A 26,458-nucleotide genomic window follows, 5' to 3' on the forward strand; every position below is an offset into this window, starting at 1 on the left:
AACGCCCGCGGGGGACCGTACCACTGAGCACCGTGGGGGTGGACGAGGAAAGAGCCGCCTCCAAGAGTTCGCTTAGGAGGAATCCCCGCTAGCTTCTTTCCTCAGCTGTGCGTGTATGTCTACATAAGAGCAGCACGGAGAAGGCGGCGGGAGCCCGTGCTCGCTCTCGTGCGTCCTCTTCGCAACCTTCTGTCCCTCGCCTACCCCCGTCGGCGGCGAATTGGGCGCGCTCCGCCAGCGGCCCCTCCCGCCGGCCCGGCCCGCTCCCGCTGCTGGCGGTCCCGGCGCCGCGAGTTCCCGCTCTCCCGCCCCCTCCCACCCTCCGAGCCGGCTCCGCGCTCTCCTCGGCCTCCCGCTCCCTGCCCTCGGCCCCAGCGCGGCAGCCCTATGGCGTACAGTCAGGGCGGTGGCAAGAAGAAAGTCTGCTACTATTACGACGGTGAGCAGGGCCGGCGCGGGAGCGCGTGTGTAGGAGCGGGGGGTGCCCCTCTAATGGCCGCCCGGGGCGGGCTCTGCCCCCGGGCCCCGCCGGCACGGGTGTCCCTTCCCCATCGGGAGGAGATCCCCCCGTCCCGGCACCGTGTTGGCTGGGGTTCCCCGCCGTGCCCTGCTCCCGAGCCCCGGGACCGCCGGGCTGGGGGCGGCGGAGGGGGGGCTGCGGATGTTGGTGCGGGTCGGGAGCTGCGGGGCCTGCCGGGCCCGGTGGTGAGTGCTGTGTGTATTGTTACACACACCCCCACCCCCCCCAGAAAAAAAAAAGGAAAAGTTGAGACACTCCCCTCTATCCTCTGAGCACGGAGGCGTTGGAGTAGCTGCCTTGTCTAGCTCCTCCTCTGCAAAGAAAGTCCAGGCCATGTGTAGCTCCGGCACCTGGTGATTGTTGGGCTGAGGCCTTTCCCTTTCTCTGGCTTTCAGACCGAAGGGTGGGGTGCGGAGGGGCAGGGGGACTCTGCCCCCACCAGTTCCCCAAACTGTGGTCGCATCGGAGCAGAGGTCTGGCTCCCACGAGCTTGCCTTCCTGAAAAACGCAAAAAGTTGTGTGCGTAGGTGTTTAATAGTAGTGAAATTTTAGTTGCTTGCAGGCCTTCTGAATTTGCACGCTTGTCTGGTGGGGACACAGGGGATTGTGATCTGTGTTGCCAGAAACGGCGAAGAAGTACGTGAAGCTTGTGCTTGGTTTCAGATTTTTGCAGCAACTTATTTGAGGTTTTCTCTGGCCAAAGCGGCAAGAACTTTTTGTTTTCTTCTTGAGCTTCAGTTGGTTTATTCCTTTTTGTAAGCTCGTTGGTTAGATTAGTTAAGAGATTTTATTTTATTTTTTAATTGCCTCCTATTGTAACAATTCTGTGCAATGGCATCTGATAGTAGCCAGGAAACGGAGGTTGAGGATGTTTGACCATAGGGCTTTGGTGTTTTCACCATTTTGGAAATGAAGATGAGTGGCTAAACCCACTAAGATATCAAAGATGTCTGTTGCTGTAGCAAATCTGCTATTCTTTAAAAATGGCAGATCCTGTGGGGCCTGTCTTGGCTTTTTTTTTTTTTTTAACCACACTAAAGGAGGCAGAGTGGTGGTTGCCGCCCCCTTCTCTTTGTTGCTAGCTCTGGTTCTTTGTTCCGCCTAAAGGGGAAAGGAGGCCCCTGTTAGGGATAATTTTGGTGAAGCTGGGATCTTACTTTTCCTAGGGAAGAGGAATCACTTTTCACCTTGTTGAAAGAAAGACAGCAGTGATAGTTTAGAGGCTTTCTCTCTGCAAATGTTTGCTTTCTTTTTTTTTATGAGTTTGCTCTTTTTTTAATTAAGTCAAGTGGCTATAGTTTACTAGATATTGATATACTCAGTTTTCCTGTGATCCCTGAATTTTGATACTCGATGCTAGGATTAGATTCACATTAACAGCCAAAAAGCTGTGCTAGTAAAGAGAGGGGAGAAACTGGAAGAGGAAGAAGTTTGGAGGTGGCAGAATAATGGCAACTTAAGGCAGTTGAAGCTCATATGTTGCTTGAATATGTAGACTAGGATAAAAGCAGTTAATAATGTAGAGAAAATAGGATCTGTGGTGAAAGTGACTTAAAATAAATGCTTTATATATGACAGAAACAGCTTTAGAATACTTTTGATGTCTCATTTAATTGCCAAATCCAACAGTTATTTTACATGTCTTTTGGAAATAGAGTTATTAGAAGAAATTTTAGAGTTAATACGTGCAGTAAATATTCCTGATGCTAGTGTGGGGTTCATTTGGCAATTCTGAGTGTTTTGTAACTGTATTGTACCAGCAAAGTCATTGAATCACAGCAAAGGGAGTATTTGAAGCCCTAAATAACCCAAAACAAAAAAAATGCAAATGTATCTCAAGCACACAACTGAGATAGTGGTGTATCTCTAAAGGCATGTCATAACTGAAGTAAAATACCATTTTTTGTCATAATTAGCCCTCCACACCTACTTTTACTCTCTTTCTTGCAAAGTATACACTAAAAAGTGTTGAAAAGTTCTAGAAACATATACCCTTATCTTCTGAGATGCAATAAATTTCTCCATGCTTTTTGTGAAACTCAGTGTGGTTGTCATCTAAGACTGCTTTTTTAAATTAGCCTGTGTGTACTAAGTTTAAAAAGTGCCAAGTTTTCTCAGGATGTGTTGCTGTTAACAGTTTTTTTGATAATTAATACTTTTAATAGCCTTCATACTGTACTCAGAACGAATGAACTTTAAGTAGACAAAGCTTGATTTCATTACCACATCCAGTTTCTGGAATCTTCCTTGCTTGTAATTGTGTTCAAGTCAGGAATTTCATTTAAATTTGAGCCAGTATACTACAGGAAGAACTAAAAATCCACAAATTAAAATACTCTGGTGATCATATTTGAAATATTTTTAATACGTGCTTCTAGTCTTAGTATGTGTATGGCCTTAGCTTAGTGAAGTGTGTTCCTCACACTGCCTAGAACCATGCTAGATACGGGAGGATATCATAGCTTTTATTTTAGTCTTACCAAGTTACCTTCAGGTTGTTGTCATGGTCTTGCAACATTGTGGCTCGGGTAGCTCAGCTCTTCCTAGATAGGTATATGTATTGTACAGTTGACCATAGCAAGGGACCCAGATGGTCTTTCCAACTCTGTGCCCCTGTACAGCAAAGCACAGTTCTAGAGAATCACGCAGCAACTCACATGGTTACAGTGAGTGAATGTCTTTATTCCATGCCAGTGCACTAGCAGTATTGTTTAGATCTCTGCTTGTGCAGAAGTTAGTGTGGGTGTTCAAAAGGCTCTACCTTCATGAAAAATTTGGGAGATCTGCATCAGTGTGGTTGGTTCCACCCATAAAGACAAGACTAAACCTGTTTTAGTAGGGCAGTATGCTGCTATAGTTGGACATTGTTTAAGTAGCATTTCTAGTTAAAGCTTACATCTGCAGATAAAATTAACTTAAACTGAAGTGTTTTCTGGAAATTCATCAATAGTTTGTGCAGTGGCTTCCAAACCAAGTGATGATGTCCAGCCTCTGCTCAGGGCTCAAAAGTCAGAGCTTTGCTAGTCTTCTGCTGTTGGCTTAATTTTAAAAATAGAATAAAATGCCCAACCTTTCAGATACTAGTGCAGTAATTTTAGGCCTGTTTGAATAGCTGTTTGTTTGATGGTCTTTTTTACGTTCATCTTTACATGAGTTTACCTCTTACTGTTGCTGAAGTCAATTCAATGTAACTACTGCTATTAAGATATTTTTTCCACGTGGTTTCCATTTTTTCAATTAGGTTTCTGCTCATAGTGCAGTTCTGAAATACCTCATCATTCATGGCAACTAAAAATAAGCAGCAATGTGGTTGTGTACATAACAGTTTATCTGTTCAAAGTTACGAAGTAATGTAACTTGCAAGTTGCAAAGTAAAAAAACAAACATAAATGTCATATCTTGCCTCTGTTCAGGCACTTAAGACTGCTTTGTAATGGGTAAATTTAGTGGTGTTATTTTTCTGTATATCATAGTAACTGGAGAGACTAATATACTCTTTTGGGCACATTGCAGCATGTAGTTGCTCAGTTGTATGTTTTTGGACACAACTGAGGTTCCTTTAGGACATGTAGCCTCTTGTATTTTTCTGTGTGTTAGAATATTATCTGTAGGCCTTGCTAAAGTCTCAGATAGAGAAGTGGGTGTCTAAAACTTATGTTCATCGAAGGAATCAGTTTATTTGTTAGCGCTCTTCATTTTGGTGTGTAACCTGTACGAATTTAGAAACAATTTTTTTTATATATATATATTTGAACTTAGGATGTGACAGTGTATGTAACAGTCTTCAGATGGGTCTTCTGGTTGGTATAATATTTTGCATCAGGTGCTGAACAGTACAGGGCAGTAAACTCATACTAGCATTAAATGGGCACTTGGTTTGTGTCTTTACTTAAGGACTCAACTTTTCAGAGATTGTGTGTTGCTACTTCTCAATGAGAGCCATTTAGCTGACATTTTTACTGATATAAAACAGTAAATTTCAGTCTTCAAAGCCTTGTTGTGAAAGACTAATAGATTTGCAAACTTTCTACATATTTCTACTTTGCATTTTTTCCCTCTGCTTCCTCATTCAGTTTTTCTTTTGCACTTACTGTATGTGCCCACACTGGTAAGCGATATAAATATGCTCATAACACTTCTGTATGATTTTTACCTTTGTATTAATAAGTTTAGGGTCAAGTACTCGTATTATCTGCAGTAATAGTCTTGTGTGCTTGGCCTCACCGTACCATTTCTCTTATATAAGCATACCTCAGTCAGAGTTAGGCTGGCACGATGTGCAGAGCTTCTTAGCTCCATTAGTGAGGGCAGTGTCCCATCCTCACACACACTAGCACTTGGTACACATTGCTTTTCTCCCCTAAGTGCCCCAATAAGGCTGTCACATATGAAGAAGAGAGACATAAATTTCAGGATTCAGTGGATGAAGTGTTTGTACCAGGAAGCCACCTTCTTTTTCAATGGGCAAAGGAGGAGAGACTTTTGACACCTTTGCCTTCATCACAGGATGATGAGTCCAAAATGGGTCCACTTTGTTGTGTGATGTTAATTGAAAATCAAGGTGCTAATGAAGAAAAAGGATCTTTTGTATCTTTTCCTTCCCCACCCCTGCCTACATAGACATTACTACAATCCCTTGAAACTTGATGGACTTCTTGTCCATATGTTTGAATTTTTTTTTAATTAGCCTAATGCCAAACCCCTTTTTTGTTGGTGATGCTGAGACCTGAAAGATATAAGTGGTATTCTATTGTTTGTTACTGAAGTGTATTATATTGATATCTATTGCTAGTCACTACTGCTGGCCTCTAATCTGGAAGGATCAATAAACTTCTGCCAGATACTCACCCACAGATCTTCTGTTTTATTAAATAAACTCCCATTAAATTTACCAGTGGGCCAATTATTTTAAAATTCTCTTTTCTGGTAAAAAATAAAGTGATAGCGAAAAAGTATGCTTAATTTATTGGTTTGTTTATTTAAGTGTCTGCTGCAGTGTATGGTATATAGAATATGCATAAATTTGAATCTTTTTAGTTGAATAATTGCAGTATATTGAAGGATATGTTGCAATTTTGTTTGGGCAACTTGTTAATTTTATTTTTTCTCTATTACATATGGGAAAAGTAATGGATTCTACATTATACGTAAGATACAAAATAATTCTTAATTGTCTGCTTCCCTATCCATCAGCATTCTGAGTAAAATGTCAGTGAGGACTGTATAAGCTGAAGTAGTTAAAAATGAAGTGGCCTGTAAAAAACCCCATTCCTTAAGCCACAAATGCATTTGGAATGAAGTTTCCTCAAAAGCATCATATTATTTTTAGTCTCTATTGTCTTAAAAATTTCAATTTAAGCTCTTACTAGCTTGAAGTTTTTTTTAAATCTGGAACTTAACAGTAACTTCAAAAAACAAAGTAGAGCTAGTGAATTGTTGGTTTTCATCTTCTAGGCATTAGTTCCAAAGAGCCAAGATAGATTTTTCCTAAACGCTAAATATAAAAGGTATTCTTTCATAAAATGCTTGAAAATGTTTTTAGCGGAAGGAAGGAGTTTGTTAATATTCTTAATACCTTTTGCTCTTGATCTGCATGTGACCAAACCTGCAGGCTTGCAATAAGTACCTGCAGACTCCAGGTTTTAGTAACTAACAGAAAGTGCTAACCTTCTGCTTACGTATCCAGGTTAGAAGGTCCAAGCTCTTCCAAGTTCTTAATGCTGAAACTTGGTGTTTCTATTGTTATGGGATGGCAAAGAGCTAGGTGCTGAGTGGTTGTTTTTCCAAATACCTTCTTGTTATGTTACGTTAGATTATATCTGTTTTCTTAAGTATTCTTATTCTCCTTGTCACTTTGAAAACTGAAAACTTGAAGGATTTTAAAATGCTTTGAGACTTATAATCTTACTGTAATACTTGTTTTTCTTGGTAGTTGATGATGCTACCTTAAGCTGACATTTACCCTTCCTCCACAAAGCTCATGCTGAAGAGGTGAAACTAAAGCTGTTTTTGTAGTGGTGCTGCTTCTTGCCTCTGACTGACAAAATTTGTAAAATAGTATGACATTGTGAAAATAGTGTTTCTTTTGTTCCCAGTGGACAAGGCAGAGCATGTTGAAGGATGTGAAAGAAAAGTAAAAAGTTAAAGAAGGTAAAGTTCAGTAATCCTATCGGGAAGTTTGCTTAAAAAGAAGAGAGGTGCTGTTGTGAAGAGTTGTTATAGAATTCTCCAACTGAAAGCCATTGACAACTGGACATAATTTTTAGGCTCATTTACGTTTCCAGAAACCGTTCTGTTTAAAATGGTTCATGTCTCGGGAATATCAGTGCTCAAAATTGGGTTGTCTATGTTCTAACAGTACCCAAGCTTGGAAGAAAACTTATTACTAGCCCATGAGAGCAGACATTCTTTTCTTGGAAATGAGTGTCAAATTTGTTTTTTTAATTGTGTGTCTAGTTGCTTTTCAATTTGATAGAGCCAGGATAATCTGGATTACAAGGTTCTTGTTAAACTGCTGTGGATCTCTAGCAGCAAGTGTCTGGGGAATATTTATGCATGTGGTTGCCACAATGGATCTGAAGCTGACTTCTGGAATGTTAACTGCTAGTATTAGTAGTTCAGGACAGGCTGAGGATCTTAAAATCAGCTCCTGCAAAATGGTAGGTTTTACTACAGCCTCTGTTGTGTCATTATGTGGCAATGTCATCAGTAGTTTCTACTTCCTTGTTAATTCCAGTTCTGTTTCCCATTATTTATTCTTCAGTTCTGGCCCATCATTGGGCCGGAACGTCACTCTTGATTTGAAACCATGTCTTGTAGTCTTTGCTCTCTCACTACTGTCTACTTGTAGTGAAAATGTTAGATTCAGGCTCTTTTTTGCCCTCTGTTTCTTGTTTCTGACATACAACGGTTTGTTTTCCTTGTGACCTTTTTGAAATAGACTGTACTCCCTTTATGGGGTTTGTTTGTTTTCTGGAATTGTACCTGTTTACTTATCTTCTGAGAATGATTCTTCTAAGTGGCAATGAAAACTTGTAATATGAATAGCTATTCTTTTGTGTAATATTGACAGGTGATATTGGAAACTATTACTATGGACAAGGGCATCCAATGAAACCTCACAGGATCCGAATGACCCATAACTTGCTGCTAAACTATGGCTTATACAGAAAAATGGAAATTTATGTAAGTATAAGCAATAGAATATCCATTGAAGTGGTTTTAGTTATTTTTAAAGATCTTCAAGTATTGTCACACAAATGACAGAGGTGAAAGTGGAAACAGAGAATACTTAGTGTATTCAGAGCTCTTTTACTTAAAAGTGAAGCAGTATTTAATGAAGTTGTATATTCACAACAGAGTAGCCCTTGCTTTATGTAAAACAGCACTCTGTCACTTTAACTGTTTTCATTTCAAAGTAGGTGAGATTTCTTTCAAGTTGCCTGTTTTAGCCAATTGTTAGCTGATTTTGCGGAGCGCTCTGATTATTTCTTTAATTTGTTCTTGTTATCAGCGACCCCACAAAGCAACTGCTGAGGAAATGACCAAGTACCATAGTGATGAATATATCAAATTTCTCCGATCAATAAGGCCTGACAATATGTCTGAGTACAGCAAGCAAATGCAGAGATGTAAGTGTCAACATTAGGGTAAATCTACGTGCATGTGCTTTGATGGTTAGCATTGTTTAAAGCTCAATATTCACCAATACAGAAGTTAGAGAAATACTCTTAACAAAAGTAACATATGCTTGCCTTTAGCTACGCTATTTTGGACTTTTCCATTAAAACCAGCCATGTTGGAAAAAATATTCTTTAAGCATATGTAAGAATTTTTGCCTCTTCTTTCATAGGATGTATTCTAGATGTGAAATACTACTACTAATAATAAGGCTTAATGCATAGATTAAACTTTGTGTGAGCTGTTTATGAAAGTCCCTTAAAATCTTTCTGAAAAAGAATGGCTTTTAGAATAGTAGAGAAGTAAAAATTAGTGTGTTAAAATGTGTTTAAGTCAAGAAAAGAAGTTATTCATTTCTCTTGGAGGGAGATAGTAAGAATTGTACCTTTTTCACTGTTCACCCTTTCTGTTAATTTATTTTTCTAATTATAGGAATAGGCTCAAAGTGGTGTTACGAATGCAGTTTGACAGCTATTATATAAATTTTAAAGGCAGTATTGTAACCTCTTTATGATGCTTTATTGTCAGCAAATTATTTTTCTAAGTAATTGTGCGTTTTTTAACATGACCTATGTTAATCAGCACTTCTTCAAAAATCTAAAAATCATCGAACTTCTTGTTAATGAGTAGACAAATCTTCCCACAGAAACTAAAAAGAATTAAAAAAAGAAAAAAAAAAGAAAAAAGAAGATAGTTTGAAGTCATCTTATACTATAAAGATTCTACATTGCTTTCAGTGTTTGAAATTTAGCCTGTCAAATGAAGTGGGGTGGGGGGTAAGTAGTTAAAATGCTGAATGAACTATGCATCTGTGTTATCCATGTATATATCAATGCTGTTGGAATGGTCTTTTGAAAAAGTAATACATTTCTTACACAGTTAATGTTGGAGAAGATTGTCCTGTATTTGATGGCCTGTTTGAGTTTTGTCAGCTGTCAACTGGAGGCTCTGTTGGTAAGTCTAGGTTGTTTGCCAGCTCTTTTGTAACTTTAGTAGGTTTATGTCAGCAACTTAAAATTTTGATAGCATATTTAAAACTGAAGCAAGTATAAGGGTTTTTTAATATATTTATTTATTATTTATATCAGTTACAGACTGTAAAATATGAGATATATTAAGTATCTCTGTTGATAGGAGATCAGTTCTAAGATCAGTTTATTTAAAAAACAAAATATTATTTCATGTATCAGATTTAAAGGCCATCAGAAATTTCTGACTCCCTTTTCTTTCATTCTTCTCTGTGTCTTCTTACAGCTGGGGCAGTAAAATTAAACAGACAACAAACAGACATGGCAGTCAATTGGGCTGGAGGACTTCACCATGCCAAGAAATCGGAGGCATCTGGTTTCTGTTATGTCAATGATATTGTGCTTGCCATCCTTGAGTTACTGAAGTAAGTTTGTGATGAAGATAAAATTATAGAAAGTGTCAAATTTAAGTATTTAAATGTTTTAAGATATGGATTGTAGTTATTTCAGTGAGTTTTCATAGCCCATGTTGAAATTCTACAGTTTCAATTAAGAAGGCTCCAATCTCTGCCTGGTTTGGCTTCATCAGGATGTTCAAACTTAAATACAGGCAAGCTGAAAAGTTAACTAGTAGGAGATAGGTTAAAAAGAGATATTTAGAAATAATTCTTTATGCAGAGGATAGTGAACTTCTGAAACTTGTTGCCACAGGAGGCTTAAGGAAGCAGACAGTGACAAGGTTCAAAAGGGATTAAAAGTAATCATGGACAAGAGATCTGCAAATGGATGTTAAAGATCCAAGCAACAGTGCACCATGTAAAACACCATGTGCTGTAAGTCTAGATGGTGGGGAAGTACTAGAGTAGCAGAATTCAGAAAATGGATAGGCTTACTTGCTTTCTGTAAATATTAATCTACTCAGGGGGACAGAATAGTGGGCTACATGGATCACTACCCTGACCCCTTAGGGCAGTCATTGTGCTCATAATCTTACATCCATGTGGTTTCACGATATGCCTGCTTGTTTCCTATCACTTGAATTGTTTCTAACCAAACAGGAATGTTCAGGGTAGATCATGCACTTAGCTTTCCTGGATTATTACATGAATTAATGTGGCTGTTATGAATAAATAGTGAAATAACAGCTGTGCTTCTGTGACTGCAAAATAAAAAATGAGGAGTAATGAAAAAGTGATCGTATAATTAACTTCAAGCAGTAATGTTTCACTAAAATTCCAAATCCTGAATGTTGCTTTTACCACTTCAGAAGACTGTATCCCTTCTAATAACACATAAATATCATTTATTAGAAGAAATATTCTAGGTATTTGATTCTTGTGAATGGAACAGCTGAGTTTGCTGGTGAGGAATGGGGGAAGCAGCTGTAATCTGGAAGTTTGGAGATGGAAAAGGTTTCTAAAGAAACTAAATAATTAGACACACTTTTTAATGTGCAGCATATATTCAGGAGCTATCTGTGCAGTATATGAAAAGTGATATGATTTTCTGTGGTCCAGTCCTGAATTTTTTAGCTTAATGTGAATGTGAAGGAAGGAATCTTGCAAATAGTTATAGGTTATGTAACCGTAGGAGACTGTCCCCAAAATTATGGCTGCTCAGACTCATATTCTATAGTACTGCACAAAGCATGATGAAAATGCATCTTCTGATGTTGACAGACTTAGTTCTTTATTAGGAAACATAGAGTTTAAGGATCGATACTGTTTTCAGTACTCTAAGGCTTCAAACCACTGGTTTCTTTATCCATCTCAAATGACCTGAAATTTGCAGTATTTAAGGAAATACTAAACAGTAGTGTAATAAATTTTTGCAAATAGAAAGTGTGATACACTCGAAAGTAAGAATGTCCCTATATTTACAAGCTGGAGAGGTGAAGAAGAAAAGTCAATGAAAAACAAGTATTTAATTTATTTTTTGGGGTCTTATGGAACACAGACTGTTGATAATTATTGACAAGGCAGAAAGAAGTGTCATGTGAAAGGGGTGAATTCAGCAGATGTGAACAACAAATGCTATGAGCAGAAGCACAAGGTATAGCTTCCACAGAGTGAGATGAGTTGGGGTAAATACTAGATACATTACTTATTTTGATTAAGGTAAACTTAATAATGTTGCTATTCAAACTGGACTGAGAATTCTGAGAGCATATGGTTGTCTCAACCAAAATCATCAACATGATTGTAATCTTGGATTTTAATGTCTGGTTGCGGGTTTTTTCACTAGTTTTTTTCTTGTTCGGTATCAGTCTATTATAAATATAAGAGATAATGATGATTTCTCATGTTATTTTCTTCCTAGGTATCACCAAAGAGTGTTGTATATTGATATTGATATCCATCATGGTGATGGTGTTGAAGAAGCATTTTATACCACAGATCGTGTCATGACAGTATCATTCCATAAGTATGGAGAATATTTTCCAGGCACAGGAGACCTTAGGGTAAGGTTAAACATGAAATTTCATTGGTGATAAATTCTCTCTTACTCTCTTCCTTGTAGATACTGTTTTAGCACTAGGCTACAATAACTATGTCAAATAATGGTATACAGCAGTAAGTTTTCAGAAAATATGTCGGTCTAGAGTGATAGATTTGTTAAGGAATCCTAAGAAAAATAATACAGGATAGTGGGGACTTCTAAGTGAAATCAGCACTTTAATTTCTGGATAAATTGGCTGAAATTTTTTGTTCAAATATCATTAGTTTAATGCACTCAGATTTTGGAGATGTTTCTAAGAAGACAGTCTGGTATATTTATAATTATCTCTACATTTCAGTTCTGCATCTACAGTGAAAAGTAGCTGTTTGGAGATCACATGCCTTCAAAACTTATTTCAGATTTTAGAATAACACATTTCACACCTTTAATAGTCACAAAGCTTCAGTTGCAATTTAAATTTACTGTGTTCTATTTGCCTAGTAATATGAGTTGGCTCATTTTTGGAATATTTCTTATGTCCTGAAGTTTGTTTTGAATTCTCATGATGCTCACTACCTAAGAACTTTAGCATGCCCCACAAGCAGTTATGTAGTGAGCATTGTAGCAGCCTGAGGGAGGGAGAATTATCATTTGAGCTGTTGTAGAATCTCTGGCAAAGCTGAGAATGGAAACCCAATTTTCCTGGCCTTTCATATTAATTTTTAGTCATTTCTCGTGATAGACTTTTATCTATTAGAAGAGGAAATTGTTTTACTTCACAACTTGAAAGAGCACTTCAAGTATTAGGATTAATATATTCCTAGCTTCAAACTCATAAATTAAACCTGTTTTATCAAAGGTATTCTCAGGATAAGTTGCATCTCTGGTGTTAGGAACTTTGCACATCAGTTTATACATAGAGTTAGAAACTTTTTTTAAAAATTGTAAGCAGTTTTGAAAAGTTGGCCTACAAAAATGGTGTGCTGGAAACAATTCACTGTTTTTCTACTATCTTTAAATTGATTCATGATATACGAACGTTTGTGTTTTGGCTAACACTCCTGAAATGTGTGCTTTCCAGTGTGCTGATCGTACCCAGAGGACACAGGAGTACGTGAAAGTTGAGTTTTAACCCAGTGGGATGCTAAGCATTCATTTCAGTGTGGTTGTTGGAGCTGAATGTTATTATGGCTGTTAGATTCTGTTAAACTGTGTTCTAAATTGATTTCAGTAGAAATCAGGTTAGAGTTTTTATCTGTGTGGTTTAACTTGACTGGCCACAAGGTGGTAGTGGTGCTTCAAACAAAAAGCAGCTCAGACCAGGATGTTTATCATGACAAGCTGTTGTTGCTGAATTTGGCTAGATTTTTTTTTTTTTGAAGGGCTAGATATGTTGGCTTTTTAGAAGCAGCACTTCCCGTTGATGGAGAAGTTTATGGACTCTTCACCTCACCACACCCAGAACAAAGAATTTAAAGATAACACAGTTGAAATAAATAGAAGAATATTGTATGTTATTGGGTTTTTTTATTTTTTGGCACAGTGTCAGTGACAAACAGTACCTCAGGCATGGTAACTCTTATTCTGCACTGCTAGCTAGTATTTTGAAATGATTGTTTTCTTCATACGGTCTTTAGCAGGCTTTATTGCAATAATTACATCCCCATAGGAAAAAAAATAGCTTTTCCCTATGTCCAGAGCTTGAAAAGCTAATAGAACTAAAGGGAGAACTAATTCTCTGAAAAGTCAGTATTCCTTCTGGAGGCCAGTATTGTGCTGCTTGCTTCTGCCTAACTTGATCTGCCATTGGTGCTTATTTTTATCAACTTTAACAGCCGAATCTTATCTTTCTTTTGGTTAGTAGCATGTTTTCCAGCTTGTTTCTGTCATTCTTTAGTTGATCTAGATTGCTGATCAGGTTACACTTATTTGATTCAGGAACATCGTGTCTCATAATGATTTTGTAATTGCTGCTCCATCAGCGTAGCTGAATCTCACTGAGATTTTCTAGTTCATCAGCATTCATCCATTTTCTACTGAAGGTATTGTTCAGTCTAAACTTCCAGTGTCCTTAGTAAGTTATTTGACCTTGTACACATCTTGGATGATAACACTAATTTTGTCATTTATATACATGGACAGATAAGTTGCTTTGCACAGAGGCCCAGGTCGAATGAGTCAGCTTGATCTGTAGGTGAATGGGAAGCTACCAGAATGCTATATTGTTTCTTTAGTCTTTATATCCAGTGCAAGTATCAGTTACAGAAAACATCTGTTGAGCAGCTCAAGCAACTACTCTGTTTAGTGGGAAATAGTGTGAACATTTGACTTTGCTGTATTTTAGGATAAGATGAATTTAACGATTTCTTTTTTTTTTTAATCTGTAAAGCAAGGCAAGAGGAGAAATAACCCCATGAACAGGTTAGGGGTTGACCTGCTGGAAAGCAGCTCTGTGGACCTGGGGTCCAGGTGGACAAGTTAACTGTGATCCAGCAGTGTGCCCTTGTGACCAAGAAAGCCAATGGTGTCCTGTAGTGCATCAGGAAGAGTGTGACCCAGCAGGTCAAGGGAAGTGATCCTTCCCCTTCTACTGAGCCCTGTTGAGACCACATCTGGAGTGCTGTGTCCAGCTCTGGGCTCTCCAGTACAAGAGAGACATGGAACTCCTGGAGTGGGTCCAGTGGAGGTCAACAAAGATGATGGAGGGACTGGAGGATCTCTCTTATGAGGAAAGGTTAACAGAGTTGGCCCTCTTTATCCTGCACAAAAGACAACTGAGAGAGGACCTCATCAATGCTTACAAATATCTCAAGGGCAGGTATCAAAAGGATGGGACTTGCCTCTTTTCAGTAGTGCCCAGTGAATGAATAAGAGGCAGTGGGCACAAACAGAAACACTTTGAGGGTGACAAGAGCACTCTAGTAGTCCAAGAAAGTTGTTGAGTCTCCTGGATATACTGAAAACCCATCTGGGTGTGATCCTGTGAAACCTGTGTTATCAAGGGGTTGGGCTAGATGAGTTCCAGAGGTCCCTTTGTCCGACCCTGACCATTCTGTGATTCTGTGATCACCTCAGAAAAATCAGCATCTTAAAGCCTAGATTATTCACTTTGGGAGACTGTGGATAATTTATGCTTCAAATCATCCAGAGTTGCATTCAGCAGGGTCTTCAGTGTCACTAGTCTTGCAATACTGTATGAAATATGAATAGTATTCTGGTGGCAATGAAAGTCAACTGTTAGCCCTGTGTTTATGTTTCATTGGGCCATTTGTTGCCCTCCCCATGTCCATCTGTTTCCCCTCACCCACTCCAGTTAAAAATATTTACTGGAAGTGACATTTTACTGATGCATTTACTGCTAAGGAGGCATTGTTCAGGAAGAGGGAAAAAGTCTATGACTCTTACAGTAGGTAGTGTTGAGAAGTTTAGTATTTGTGTTGCTGGGTTATCCTACATATGACTTGTAGCTTTTCAAGGATATTGGACCTGAAATGCAGATCTTTCTGCAGAGCTGTTGTTTGACAATAGTTTACAGCCATACTGAACAGATCAATTCTCACTGTCTGCTCCACTACGCCTTTATTAGTGGCAGAAAACTGCTCTATAGACTGGAGCAGTTTTCTGTCACCAAAACAGACTTCTGTCTGTCTTGGTGATGAAATAAAGGGAAGAAATGCAAATGTGGGTCAAGCAGAGATCTTTGTGTGGATGGATTCAGGGTGTATTCACTTGATTATTTTTTTTGCAAAGAACTTTTTCTTTTAATGCATATGTTATCTAGGAAAGCTGGTAGGATAAACTACTGAGGTTCCTGTCTTGACACCTGATGGAACTGAGAATAATCTACAAGTTCTTTTTTGTTTGTTTGTTTAAAAAGTCTCAGTTTCTTCAAGGGCACCTGTAAGTGGCCTCAGTTTTATTTTTCTTCGCTCCCTTATGCTGCAGCTGCTTCCTCATCTTATGTTTGGGGCAAAATAATATGATTTTAAAAACCTCTTTAAGTCCAAATCTTCTCTACAACACTGAAAACATGCTTATCATGTTGCTCTTCTTGGTTTTCGTACTTGCTTTTGCTTAACTATTTTTACCAGAGTAAACAGTTATGATTTGTCTTTTTGTCTTAAATCTTTGAATTAAAAATTTGAGTGTGTTTTTGCTATTTTAGGCTTAGTGTATAACTCCTGCACTCCAAAATGGTTTTATGGGAAAACATGAACCAAGTAAACTTTGCCTCTTTTTCCTCACAGATATGTATAATGATAGCTCAGCAGACTTGTGTAGATTTTTTCCATGATAGCATTCTGTGTTTGTATTAAAGTATTGTCATCTTTGCGTATAGGACATTGGTGCCGGAAAAGGCAAATACTATGCTGTCAACTTTCCAATGAGGGATGGTATAGATGATGAATCATATGGGCAAATATTCAAACCAGTGAGTACTTTTTTTGGTTTTAATCTCTCTGCAAAGTTGCTAGTTTAATTTTATTTTCATAATGTCAGTTAATGACTTGCTATTTTATATCAATTGTAGATTATATCCAAAGTAATGGAGATGTACCAGCCCAGTGCTGTAGTATTACAGTGTGGAGCAGATTCGCTGTCTGGTGACAGGCTGGGATGCTTTAATCTTACTGTTAAAGGTAAACAGAAAAGTGTCTGTTTGTTGTCTGTAACTTTTTACTTACTAGAAACCTTACCCCTCATACTGTTTTTCGAGACACTTGCATGATGAGGACTGGAGTCACAAAGATTTTGTTCATTAATGTGATTAATCACCTCTTTCTTTGCTATACAGGGGTGGCCAAAAGAAACCCAGAAGTTGCCTCTTTCTTTCTGTCCATCTAAAAAAGTTAAGAAGCTTGGTTTTCCATGTGCTTCCTAGCCACTCAAGTGATTCCCTTTCTTCTATGTACAGGCTTTCTATAGCTTTAAAGCAGCATCCTGGAATGACAGGACAACAGTCGTCTGCAACGCAGACAGTGATGGGCAAATAACAAAACTAGTTAGTAGTCCACTTAGACTACAGATGTTAAACATCAAACACCTTGTTGGGTGTAAAATAGGTATTACTGAAATGAGAAGACTCTCTGCATTGTTAAATTTATAGTGGTGTTTGTTATACTGAGCGAAATGTTTACATTAATTTTTATTAATTTTCATAGAATTACTGTATTTTAGGATTACTTAAATTTCTATCCAAAATTGTTATTCTCAAAATTGGGATAAGATGTTAATTTAGCAAATAGCATAAATGTTACTGTTATTATTATCATTTTATTATTATTTATTTAAATGACAAAATGTTAAATGTATGTTGAACTTTTGCTAAGCCTTGAATCCAGCCTATTGGAATCATTCATTTTCTGGATTTTCTTGTTTTTATGGGGTTTCTTTAATGAGACAATTAGAGTTTTGTAGGCAACAAAATGCAGTATAGTATCTGTTGGGTCTGCAGTGTTTCAGGGTTCTTTTCTTGATTTGCACCAGGTGGCAAAGCTACTTCAGTTGCCCATACAGCTCAGATTTTTTTCCATCTTACATATCTTGGAAACCAAGAGAGCTGCTGCCTCCTACAGATGCCTTTCAGTATGCTGTATCTCCCTGGAGTGTGTACTGTCTTGGCACCAGTTCACTCTGTAAGCAAGACTTAGCAACCTCTAATACAGGTTCAAATTTAGAAGTAGAAAGGACCAAGTACTGATTTTGTTTTCCCTTTTTCCCCCATTGCATTTGATGGAGAAATTGTCCCTAGATTTGTCATTGTGTATGACATGAGTTATGAAAAGACAAAACACTGAACATTCTAAGATGGTTTCAGAGCAACAATAGACCATCATGCATCTCTGAAGACTGGGGTGGATGATGTTCGTTGTGTTTTGTACATTTCTCATCTGTAGGTCTTGACTTCTTGTGAGGTTGTGCTTAGCTCTAGGGGGAGACAGTTCTGTTTGAATCAATTCAGTCCTTACTTGTTGAGTGTGACTGCATATGTCTAATTAAATAGTTCATTATATATTTTTCTGTTCAATAGCTATTTTGCATATATTGTCAACTCCCTTTTTGCTTGACAGGTCATGCTAAATGTGTGGAAGTTGTAAAGACTTTTAACTTGCCGTTGCTGATGTTAGGAGGAGGAGGCTATACAATTCGTAATGTTGCTCGATGCTGGACGTATGAAACTGCTGTTGCCTTAGACTGTGAAATTCCTAATGGTAAATATTAATATTCAAATTAATATTTTATTAAGAAATAATCATGGGAGATTTTAAGTGAACAGGTAGCAGATATGTCTCTAGACAGCTCTAATGCCTCAGTTTAGAATAAACTATGTAGAAAGTTATTGTTAGGATTTAGCTAATAAATTTTCAGTATCTTATGCACTAAATAAACATAAGTATTTGGGGCTTTTTTATGCCTCAGCAAGAGCTTTAAGTGAGTGGATCATTTTTTGAAAATTCGAAATGTAAAACTTACGGAACCTTACTTGTAAGTATTTCTAGTATGAATATCATCAATATGATAGAATATGTACTGCTGCAACATGGACATGGTATTCATAAGAAATTAGCGAATATGCAAGTGTCTGCTTTACATAGGAAAACTACTGTTTCTTCATTGTATCTGACTTAAAAGTAGCTGTGAAAGTATATGGACTTTCACTCTTCCATTTCACTCAATTTTGGCTATACAAGCTATCTAAAAAAATTTAAAACCAGTAATTTCTCTGAGGAAGATCCCCAAAGATCCTGTGCTCGCTTTGCTTCTGGCCAGATATGCTCTTGGACACGTTTTTGGAATGCCTTTTATATAAAATTGCTATTTGGACTGGTTTGTTGCACATCAGTCACTGGCATTTTCCATGATGGATCTCAGCTTTTGCTGATAAACTTCTGCTATTCATGTATCACTTGGTAGATTCAGTGTTTCTGTCCATTGAGTGGAATGCTGCTGTCATGGAGAAAAGACTATTTAGACTGTGCCTTTCAAGATACATATTTTCCATCTTTCTTGTCAACATATATTCTTTGTCAGTCGAAGCTTTTGAAGAGAAAGTAGTATTTCCTTATCTTGGGATTTTTTTTCCATTATCATGCCCCTTTCAATGAATTATATATATGCATATGAAGTTTTTTGGATTTTTTTTAACGTTCCTCTCAACTTTTTGTGTCCCTGTTATCTTTAATCCGTTGTGAGAAATAGCAGTGCATTTCTAAATGTTGCAATAGCAACTTAATCTTCCTGTCTGCTTTCTGTCCACCTAACAAGATCTCTTATCCTGTAATAATCATAGATGAAGAAAGATAAAGGTTTCAATTAAAAATGGATTTCAGTGTCATATTTCTTAAGGGTTCTATGGGGTTTTTTAGATTTCTCTTAATTTGTCTGGAAAGATACAGTCATATTCAATATAAAATACTACTCTTGTCCTGGCTATCAAGTCTTCATCACCTTCATTTTGGTGATTCAGTGTTCCAGTCAGGGGACCATTATCTGTGAAAATATGAAAAGTGGGTTAAGGGAGAAAACCGACAGACATGGGTAGCACTCAACCACTGTACAGCCCTTACCAAGGATATTGAATTAGCTGTGATCTTCAACCTAGTAATGGGTATTAAAAGTTTTACTGAAAGAATATTATGAATTGTTCACTAAAACCTTTCAAACTGGACTAATTTTGAAAGCAGCTACAAGAAATCGTCAGTTTATCTTCTTTCCTGCAGAAGTAGCATTTTTAATTATTTTATCAAATTTATTACTTATGTGGTTCTAATGTGTGATTACAAGAGATCTTTCACTTTGTGTTTTGCCAGCAAATTTAAGTTCATTTATTGAATAATTTAGAGGAAAAACACTGAACAGTTCAGGTAGTGCTCAAGTATTGCTTACCTGAATGCTTCAGGTGTGATAGTTCTCTAAGTAAAACTCTGTCAAATCTACTGTTGTATTTAAAATCTTTTTTGGATCACAAAGTTGTCTTGTTTTTTTGGTTTATAGAGTTGCCATATAATGACTACTTTGAATATTTTGGGCCAGACTTCAAGCTTCATATTAGTCCTTCAAATATGACTAATCAGAATACACCAGAATATATGGAGAAGATCAAGTAAGTAATGATTATCTTACCTATCAAGTAGGTCATGTGGATCATGCTTCTCCAGTAGTTTAATTGTTAGGCAGTTTCGAAAACTGAATGCCTTTCTCTGTTACACACTAAAAATAAGTACTGAATAGATTTGACATGTTTTTCATTTCTGTCAAAAGAGGGAGTTTTTGGAACTCTCTTCCTACAACAGTATGTATGCTTATGAAGTTCTATGACTATAAATATGAAAATTTATGACCCAGCTTGGATTTTTACTTTTTCCAGCAACTAAAAAGATGACTATTTTACTTGAGTTTCCATTCTAATTTTTTAGAAAGTTTATCCTGCCAGGAAGGAAGCTGGTGTGCCATGATGATCAGGATTTCTAATTCTCAGCCCTGTATCTAAATGTGAACTGAGACTGTCACTCTTTGTAGCTGTCAGCTATAAAAACAAAATGTCATATGTGAGCTTGAACATCCAAAACTGTGGAAAGACAATGATACGTGTGCAGGCAGTTAAATGACTGTGGTTTGACAAATCCACAAGGTTTGAGCAGTGCTCATTGCCAAGCTATGACGGGTATGTGTTTTTAACCAGTACCACTTTTGATACTCCGCACATCTTGAAGTTTTGGTTGGAAACAAATATTTTACTTCAGGGATGGAGTAATGAATATGTACAAATGATTCTGCACTGACCTGACAGAAGATAATTGGTTAGCCTAAAGTACTCTTTGCTTACCATGGTTTGTCCTTGCTCTGGGTTTAAAAAAATAAACTGCCATCCCTGCCTCAAGTTTTAACAGGCTGTTAACAGTGCACAGGAATTCTTTTGGTTACCAAAAATAGATGAATAAAGGTGTGAAATTACCTGTATAAGTTTGCCGGTACTACTATAACTTTTAAACTCTCATATTGCAAAATTCACCAAAGTGGTTAAAATACTAATTTTTGAAGTGATTGGTGAATAGACTGTGATGGGTATTCATAGCACAAATATATAAATCTCAATCAAATAAAAGGGTTTTTAATAATGTGCAGGAGGGGGAAAAAAGCACACTTTTTTTCACTAGTATAATTGTACAGAATTTCTCTGTGGTAATGTAGTACTCCAGCTGGTGATCTGCCAGGCTCTTTGCTGTATGTTTTGCATTGTTGAGCTTTTGTGGTACGAGTAGTCTGCAAAACTTGCTGCTGCATCCCTGGGTACAGATTGTATCTCTGTCAATAGAAAACACACAATCTCACATTCTTATACTAGCACTCACAAGGTCACTGACCCCTCATTTCAGAGGATTCTCCTTCATTTTGTTGTGTGCTTTCATAGAGACCTGGCTTTACAGAGCTCCCTGGATTGGTGAAACTACTGTGCCAGGTCATGTGATTTAAACAGAGGCAAAGACTGTAAAGATTCCAAAAAAGCACTAGTTGCCTCTTAGCTCTTCAAATTCTGCAGAAGGATACTGACATAATTGTTGCAAATGCTGATATTTGATGCTTGCCAAACCTCGCTTTCTACTTGCACTTTGGAATGATAATTTTGAGTCCCAAGAGAAGCCAAGTGTCTTTCCTGCTCCTGCACATGGTGCTTGGAATGTGATGTCCATCACATCAGGTTGCTTAGGCAGGACAGAACTTCTCTTTGTTCTCCCTAAAACAGACAGTAAGGAATCTTACCCGGATGGGTTACTTTTGATTCTGATGTCATTGCTGCACACGGCTGGGAAGTCATCATGCTTCAAGTGTCTGACTTTCTTTCTAAGAAACTAGAAGGTAGTTTATTATCCAAGTTGATACTCTAGCTGATTATAAACAGAGAAATACTGTTGCCAGTTCAGCACAAGTGGTGGTACTTGTGCTGACCCTGTGGGGAATTGAAGGTTGAATTAAAATAAGTATTTGAAAAGTACAAAGACAGTGATATTCAAGTACACTGAGGACACTAATGATCTCATAGGGATGGAAAACTTTCTGAACTTGGCATGACATTTTTTTAAATTGAAAAATGAAACTGACTAAAGTGAAGCAGGTTAAATTTGAATGCAGAGTTTCCAGAACTTAATACAAAATTCAAGGAAATGTTACTTCTGTGAAGTAATAACTTTTCTTGTCTGTTACTTGCAGGCAACGCTTATTTGAGAATTTGCGTATGTTACCTCATGCACCTGGTGTACAGATGCAGGCCATTCCTGAAGATGCTGTTCATGAAGACAGTGGAGATGAGGATGGAGAAGATCCAGATAAACGCATTTCTAGTAAGAAATATCATTTCATGATAGAACATGTCAAAATATAGTAATTTTAGATTTAATTGTTCAGAACCTTAGGCATAGCAATGTGCAGTATTGGAAGACTAGCGGTTTTGTTTCCTACATAAAACATTTTGCCACTAGTCTGCTAGTCTTGGTGGTTTTAAGGTGGTATCTGACTGCAGATATGAACCTGCTAAAGTGTCTAACGAAGCAGTGGAAGAGCATGTTTTTTTACATCTTATAAAACAGTCTGGCAGTTTCAGACCTATAGTAGATACTTCAGAAATCTCAATGAATTTTAACGAAAGAAATACAGTACCTTTTTGTGAATACTAAAAGACAGAAGCTATGTCCCCCTTTGATGTAAAGTGACATACAGTGTTTAAGGAAAAAAGCCTTTTATTTCCTTTTTTGATATGAGACATTTTTCCACACTTGCAACACTACCCTTCACTTTGTTACCATAACCTTTCTATGGACTTTGAGTTGTTCTTCAGCTATAGCCAAGGGTTTTCTGCTACATTTAACCTTTTTTGATGGTGATTGGAATAATTCTATAACTTCTTATTGGTGCTCTGTCCATTTTCTGAACTGTTGAAACCATAATGTTTTCTCCTGTGATTTAGTTTTCAGTGTTTGAAGTTTATTTGATACATGTTAAAATATTCCCCACTCTCACCCTGTGTCTCTGTAAAGCTATTTTCTGGAAGATATTGTTGAGAGACCCAGAGTATCTTGAAAAATAGTGTTTTAATCCATAATATAGTTCATCAGCATTAAATTACTGTAGTATGTTATTACTCATTCTTAATTTGGTAGGTTTTTTTTAATTAGGGCTGTTGTGGTTGGACTTTATGATTAATTATTATCATAAATCTGAATCCTAGTTCGAGCATCTGATAAGCGCATAGCCTGTGATGAAGAATTTTCAGATTCTGAAGATGAAGGAGAAGGCGGACGACGAAATGTTGCAGATCATAAGAAAGGAGCAAAGAAAGCCAGGATAGAGGAAGACAAAAAAGAGACTGAGGACAAAAAAGCAGGTAGGACTCTGATGTGATTTCATCCTGTATTTAGAACTGCAGATGTCAGTCCTGCCAGGAGACAGATACTTTATCTGTTAACGGTTGATTAGCTGTTGAGATGATATATTTTTTCCATCATATTTAAGACCTCTATTTTAAATTAATCCGTTTCAAGATACAACTGTTCACACTAGAATAGTGTTTTCAGGCAAGGGATATTGCTCCTTCTCCACAAGCTTGAAATCTTAGAGCCAAGGATCTGTATTGCTCAATGAAAATAGAGATAAGAACGATTCTCACTTTAAATATGTTGGACAAAGTGCTTGTTCCTGTTTGCGTTTGTGGGGTGAGCCAACTAATTTTCTCTGAAACAGAAGCTGGATAGAGTTCTAGGGACAGTTTAATTCCAAGGACTCTTGATTTTTCTAAGAACAGGATACATCTTAAAGTTACAAGACTACCACAAAGAGCTCATGGGAACTCCAGGTCTTATTACTGCATGCTGTCATTATGGCCAGTCAAGACAGACCCTTCCTTGAGGCATTTTGAGTCACTTGGCATTGTGCCCAGATCCCTCCTTTGGAGGGATGTATTTTACGTACATATGTACGTACATATGTATGTACATATGTACATATGTATGTTAATATGTAACTAGTGAGTTCTTTTAAAAGCTAGTTCCCTCTGGCTAGAATTATATACAAAAAAACCCCAACTTTGGTCATTCTGTTTATTTCTTAAGTATTTTGAGGCTTTCTTGCATCTTTCGGTATATTTAAAATCTCGTGATTTTTCAGATGTTAAGGAGGAGGATAAAGCCAAGGACAGCAGTGGTGAAAAGACAGACGCCAAAGGGTAAACACTAATTAATGAATGATGTAATCATTTTGAAGAGTGTTTATTAATTAAATCCATACTTTATAATATTTTAAATTCTGTAGAGATCACTTTAAGTTCCTCATAATACTAAATATTTTAGAATCATGACTACTAATTCAAAATTGCATTTCTAAAAAAGTAAAACAACTTAACAGTTTATTTTTGCCTTTGTACAGAGCAAAATCAGAACAGCTCAGCAACCCTTGAACAAAAGATAGCCTCTCATCAGTTGCAGAACATAATACCAGAGTTGGAGAACACCTAAAAGGAGAAAACTTTTTGTATGAGGAGAGACTGCTGATTTCATTTTGTACTATTTGGCATGGACTGTATTTATTTTCAAATGGCTTTGTTCTGTTTTTTGGCAAGTTGTATTGTGAGTTTTCTAATTATGAGGCAGAAATTCCTTTCTTCACCATGCTTTATGTAATAGTATTTAAAAATGGATGTGAGTTATTATGTTAAATGTCTAAACTGATCTATTAAAGTAATTTGCCTTTCCTGAGCTGATTTTACCTTTTTTGTAATTTTATCTTTATTAAAAAAAAAAAAATTGTACTTGGTTGTCTTTTGTCCATCATTGAACTACAACAAGGAAGAACTCTACTTAATTAAGCAGACTTGTACTTATCTATGAGTACCTAGTGAATATAAATGGAGAGCTGGTGAACATGCAAGTTGAACTGTGTTGCTTTCATTGGCTCCACAGATTTTGGTGTCTTCTGCAGGAGGTGTAAACACATTTGAGATTTGAATGGGCTGAATAAATGGGTGAAGGGATGTTGGAATAACATGGTTGCATGAACTCACGTTTTACTGTGAACATTTAGAACTGCAGTCACATGCCTTGTACTTTCCAAGAACCTTTCCCACCATCAGTTTCTGTCTAAAAGACTGATTCATTTACTGTTTGTGAAATGAGTATGTGGTCATATTCCAAAGCTTGCAAGATAGGAATTGAAAATTTGGATTTAACTTGAAGCCCATTCCAATTTTTCTACAACTATGAGCAACATAAAACTTTGTCCCCATTAAAAAGAATGGATTTTATTGCCTGTCCTCTTCATTGGTTCACTAGTTAGTTCTGGTGCCTGAACTCAGAGACCTGAGTGTACCCATTCCCTTTTTTTCTTTCTCAATCTACAACAATTGTCTTACAGCTTGATATTTGATGAAATGTATAAGCTTTTGTATCAAGAGTTTAGAGCAGCGAGCACAGAAGTTAGCAGAATTGCAGTGCTACTCAATCTTTTTTTTCAAATAAAAATTATTCTTGCTACTTTTTTAACTATTCTATCTCTGTGGCTGTGGTATATATCCCAGTTGATTCATTCATGTTAAAATTCCAATGCACAACTTTTAATTATTTCTGCATTTCTTCTGTCCAGAAGGAATATTCACTGAAGACTTCTGAAGGCATGTCATGTATTGACGAATTAGACTTTTTTTCCAGTGAGAATAACTTCCACTAAAACTAGGACTACTTGAATATTATAGGAGGGGAACAGTTTCTTAATGCCTTTTTAGTATAGGTTTGGGGGAGGTTTCTTAATCTCTAATATTTCTGAACATTTTCATTTGGACTCTTGGATAAACTTAATAAAGCTTAGATTTTTAAACATGTAGGGAGAGATATACTGGGGTTTTTCAACACCCATGTACTTGTGCCATGTTCTTTTTTCCAGGAAAGTACCTGTAAGATTCCCATTAGGGTTTGTCTAACTCTGCAGCAAGAAATTTAAGTCTGATAATTTTTAACACAGTTTAGTTTAGCTGACAAGTGCTTCCCTGGCATTTGCATAGTAATCTTTTAACAGTAAATTTGCCCAGTGATGTAAGTATTATGCTGACTTATTCCTATATATGACTACAGAGAAGCCTTACAAGTAATTCAGTTTTACAAAGAGTACTATGAACTCTTAATTGCCTGCTTCAAGTGTTAGTTACCTTTTTGACTGGAGTTTAAAAAGAGGGTGGCGATTCTCTTGTTTAAGATGCTGTTAGTTTTAAATATTTCGTGGGTTAATTGCTGGTTCTGTTAGAAATTAAGTTTAGGAATAGAATTAGTGGACTGAAATACAGTATTTAAGGGGACAAAAGAGTGCAGGGCATTATAGGAATTGAACTGTTGCTGGCAGTGTACTCTTTGACATGTTTCCGCTTAGACTGAGAACCTCCTCATTCCAATAGTACCCATATAGTGAAGTGTTGCTTTTTTGTTTTATTTGAGATAAAGTACAAATGGTCTGTTAGCCTTAGTCTCGTTATCTCTCCCTGTATTGGATCAGCTCAATTTTTCCTTAAAAAAAAGCAAACCACAAATGAAAACAGAGAACAAACAAAACACACAAAAAACCCTCCAACAAACAAACACCCCACCTCCACCCTTGAAGAAAAAACCCAACCAGGTAGCAAAACAAACCAAAAACCTCAAGAACAAAACTGTTTCACTTAACGTTTCGAATGTTCCCTCTGCAACCTTTGTGTGCTGTAAAAGGGTTGTCACCTGCGCCTGACCTCTATGAAGACTGGGGAAGAATGTTTGGTCAGGGGAATGGGAGGTTGCTTTGAAAGCTGACTTATTTAATCTTTCAGTGAATCATATATGCC

At 37.2% G+C, this 26,458-nt stretch overlaps 1 protein-coding gene across 1 annotated transcript; it reads left to right on the forward strand.

The window, feature by feature from the left end:
* The first annotated feature begins 335 nt into the window (after positions 1 to 335).
* HDAC2 (histone deacetylase 2) lies at positions 336 to 24,520 on the forward strand. Its single transcript, XM_027731272.2, has 14 exons — positions 336 to 439; positions 7,593 to 7,705; positions 8,034 to 8,151; positions 9,080 to 9,154; positions 9,455 to 9,593; positions 11,488 to 11,629; positions 15,947 to 16,039; positions 16,139 to 16,247; positions 17,679 to 17,819; positions 19,603 to 19,711; positions 21,817 to 21,947; positions 22,832 to 22,987; positions 23,767 to 23,824; positions 24,025 to 24,520. The coding sequence occupies exons 1-14, from the start codon at positions 388 to 390 to the stop codon at positions 24,053 to 24,055; spliced, it is 1,467 nt and encodes a 488-aa protein (XP_027587073.1). The 5' UTR covers positions 336 to 387; the 3' UTR covers positions 24,056 to 24,520.
* Positions 24,521 to 26,458: the final 1,938 nt, after the last annotated feature.

Source organism: Pipra filicauda, unplaced genomic scaffold (genome assembly GCF_003945595.2).
Source record: "Pipra filicauda isolate LSUMZ 115617 unplaced genomic scaffold, ASM394559v2 scaffold106_size2291244_pilon, whole genome shotgun sequence".
Classification (NCBI taxonomy): Eukaryota; Metazoa; Chordata; class Aves; order Passeriformes; family Pipridae; genus Pipra; species Pipra filicauda.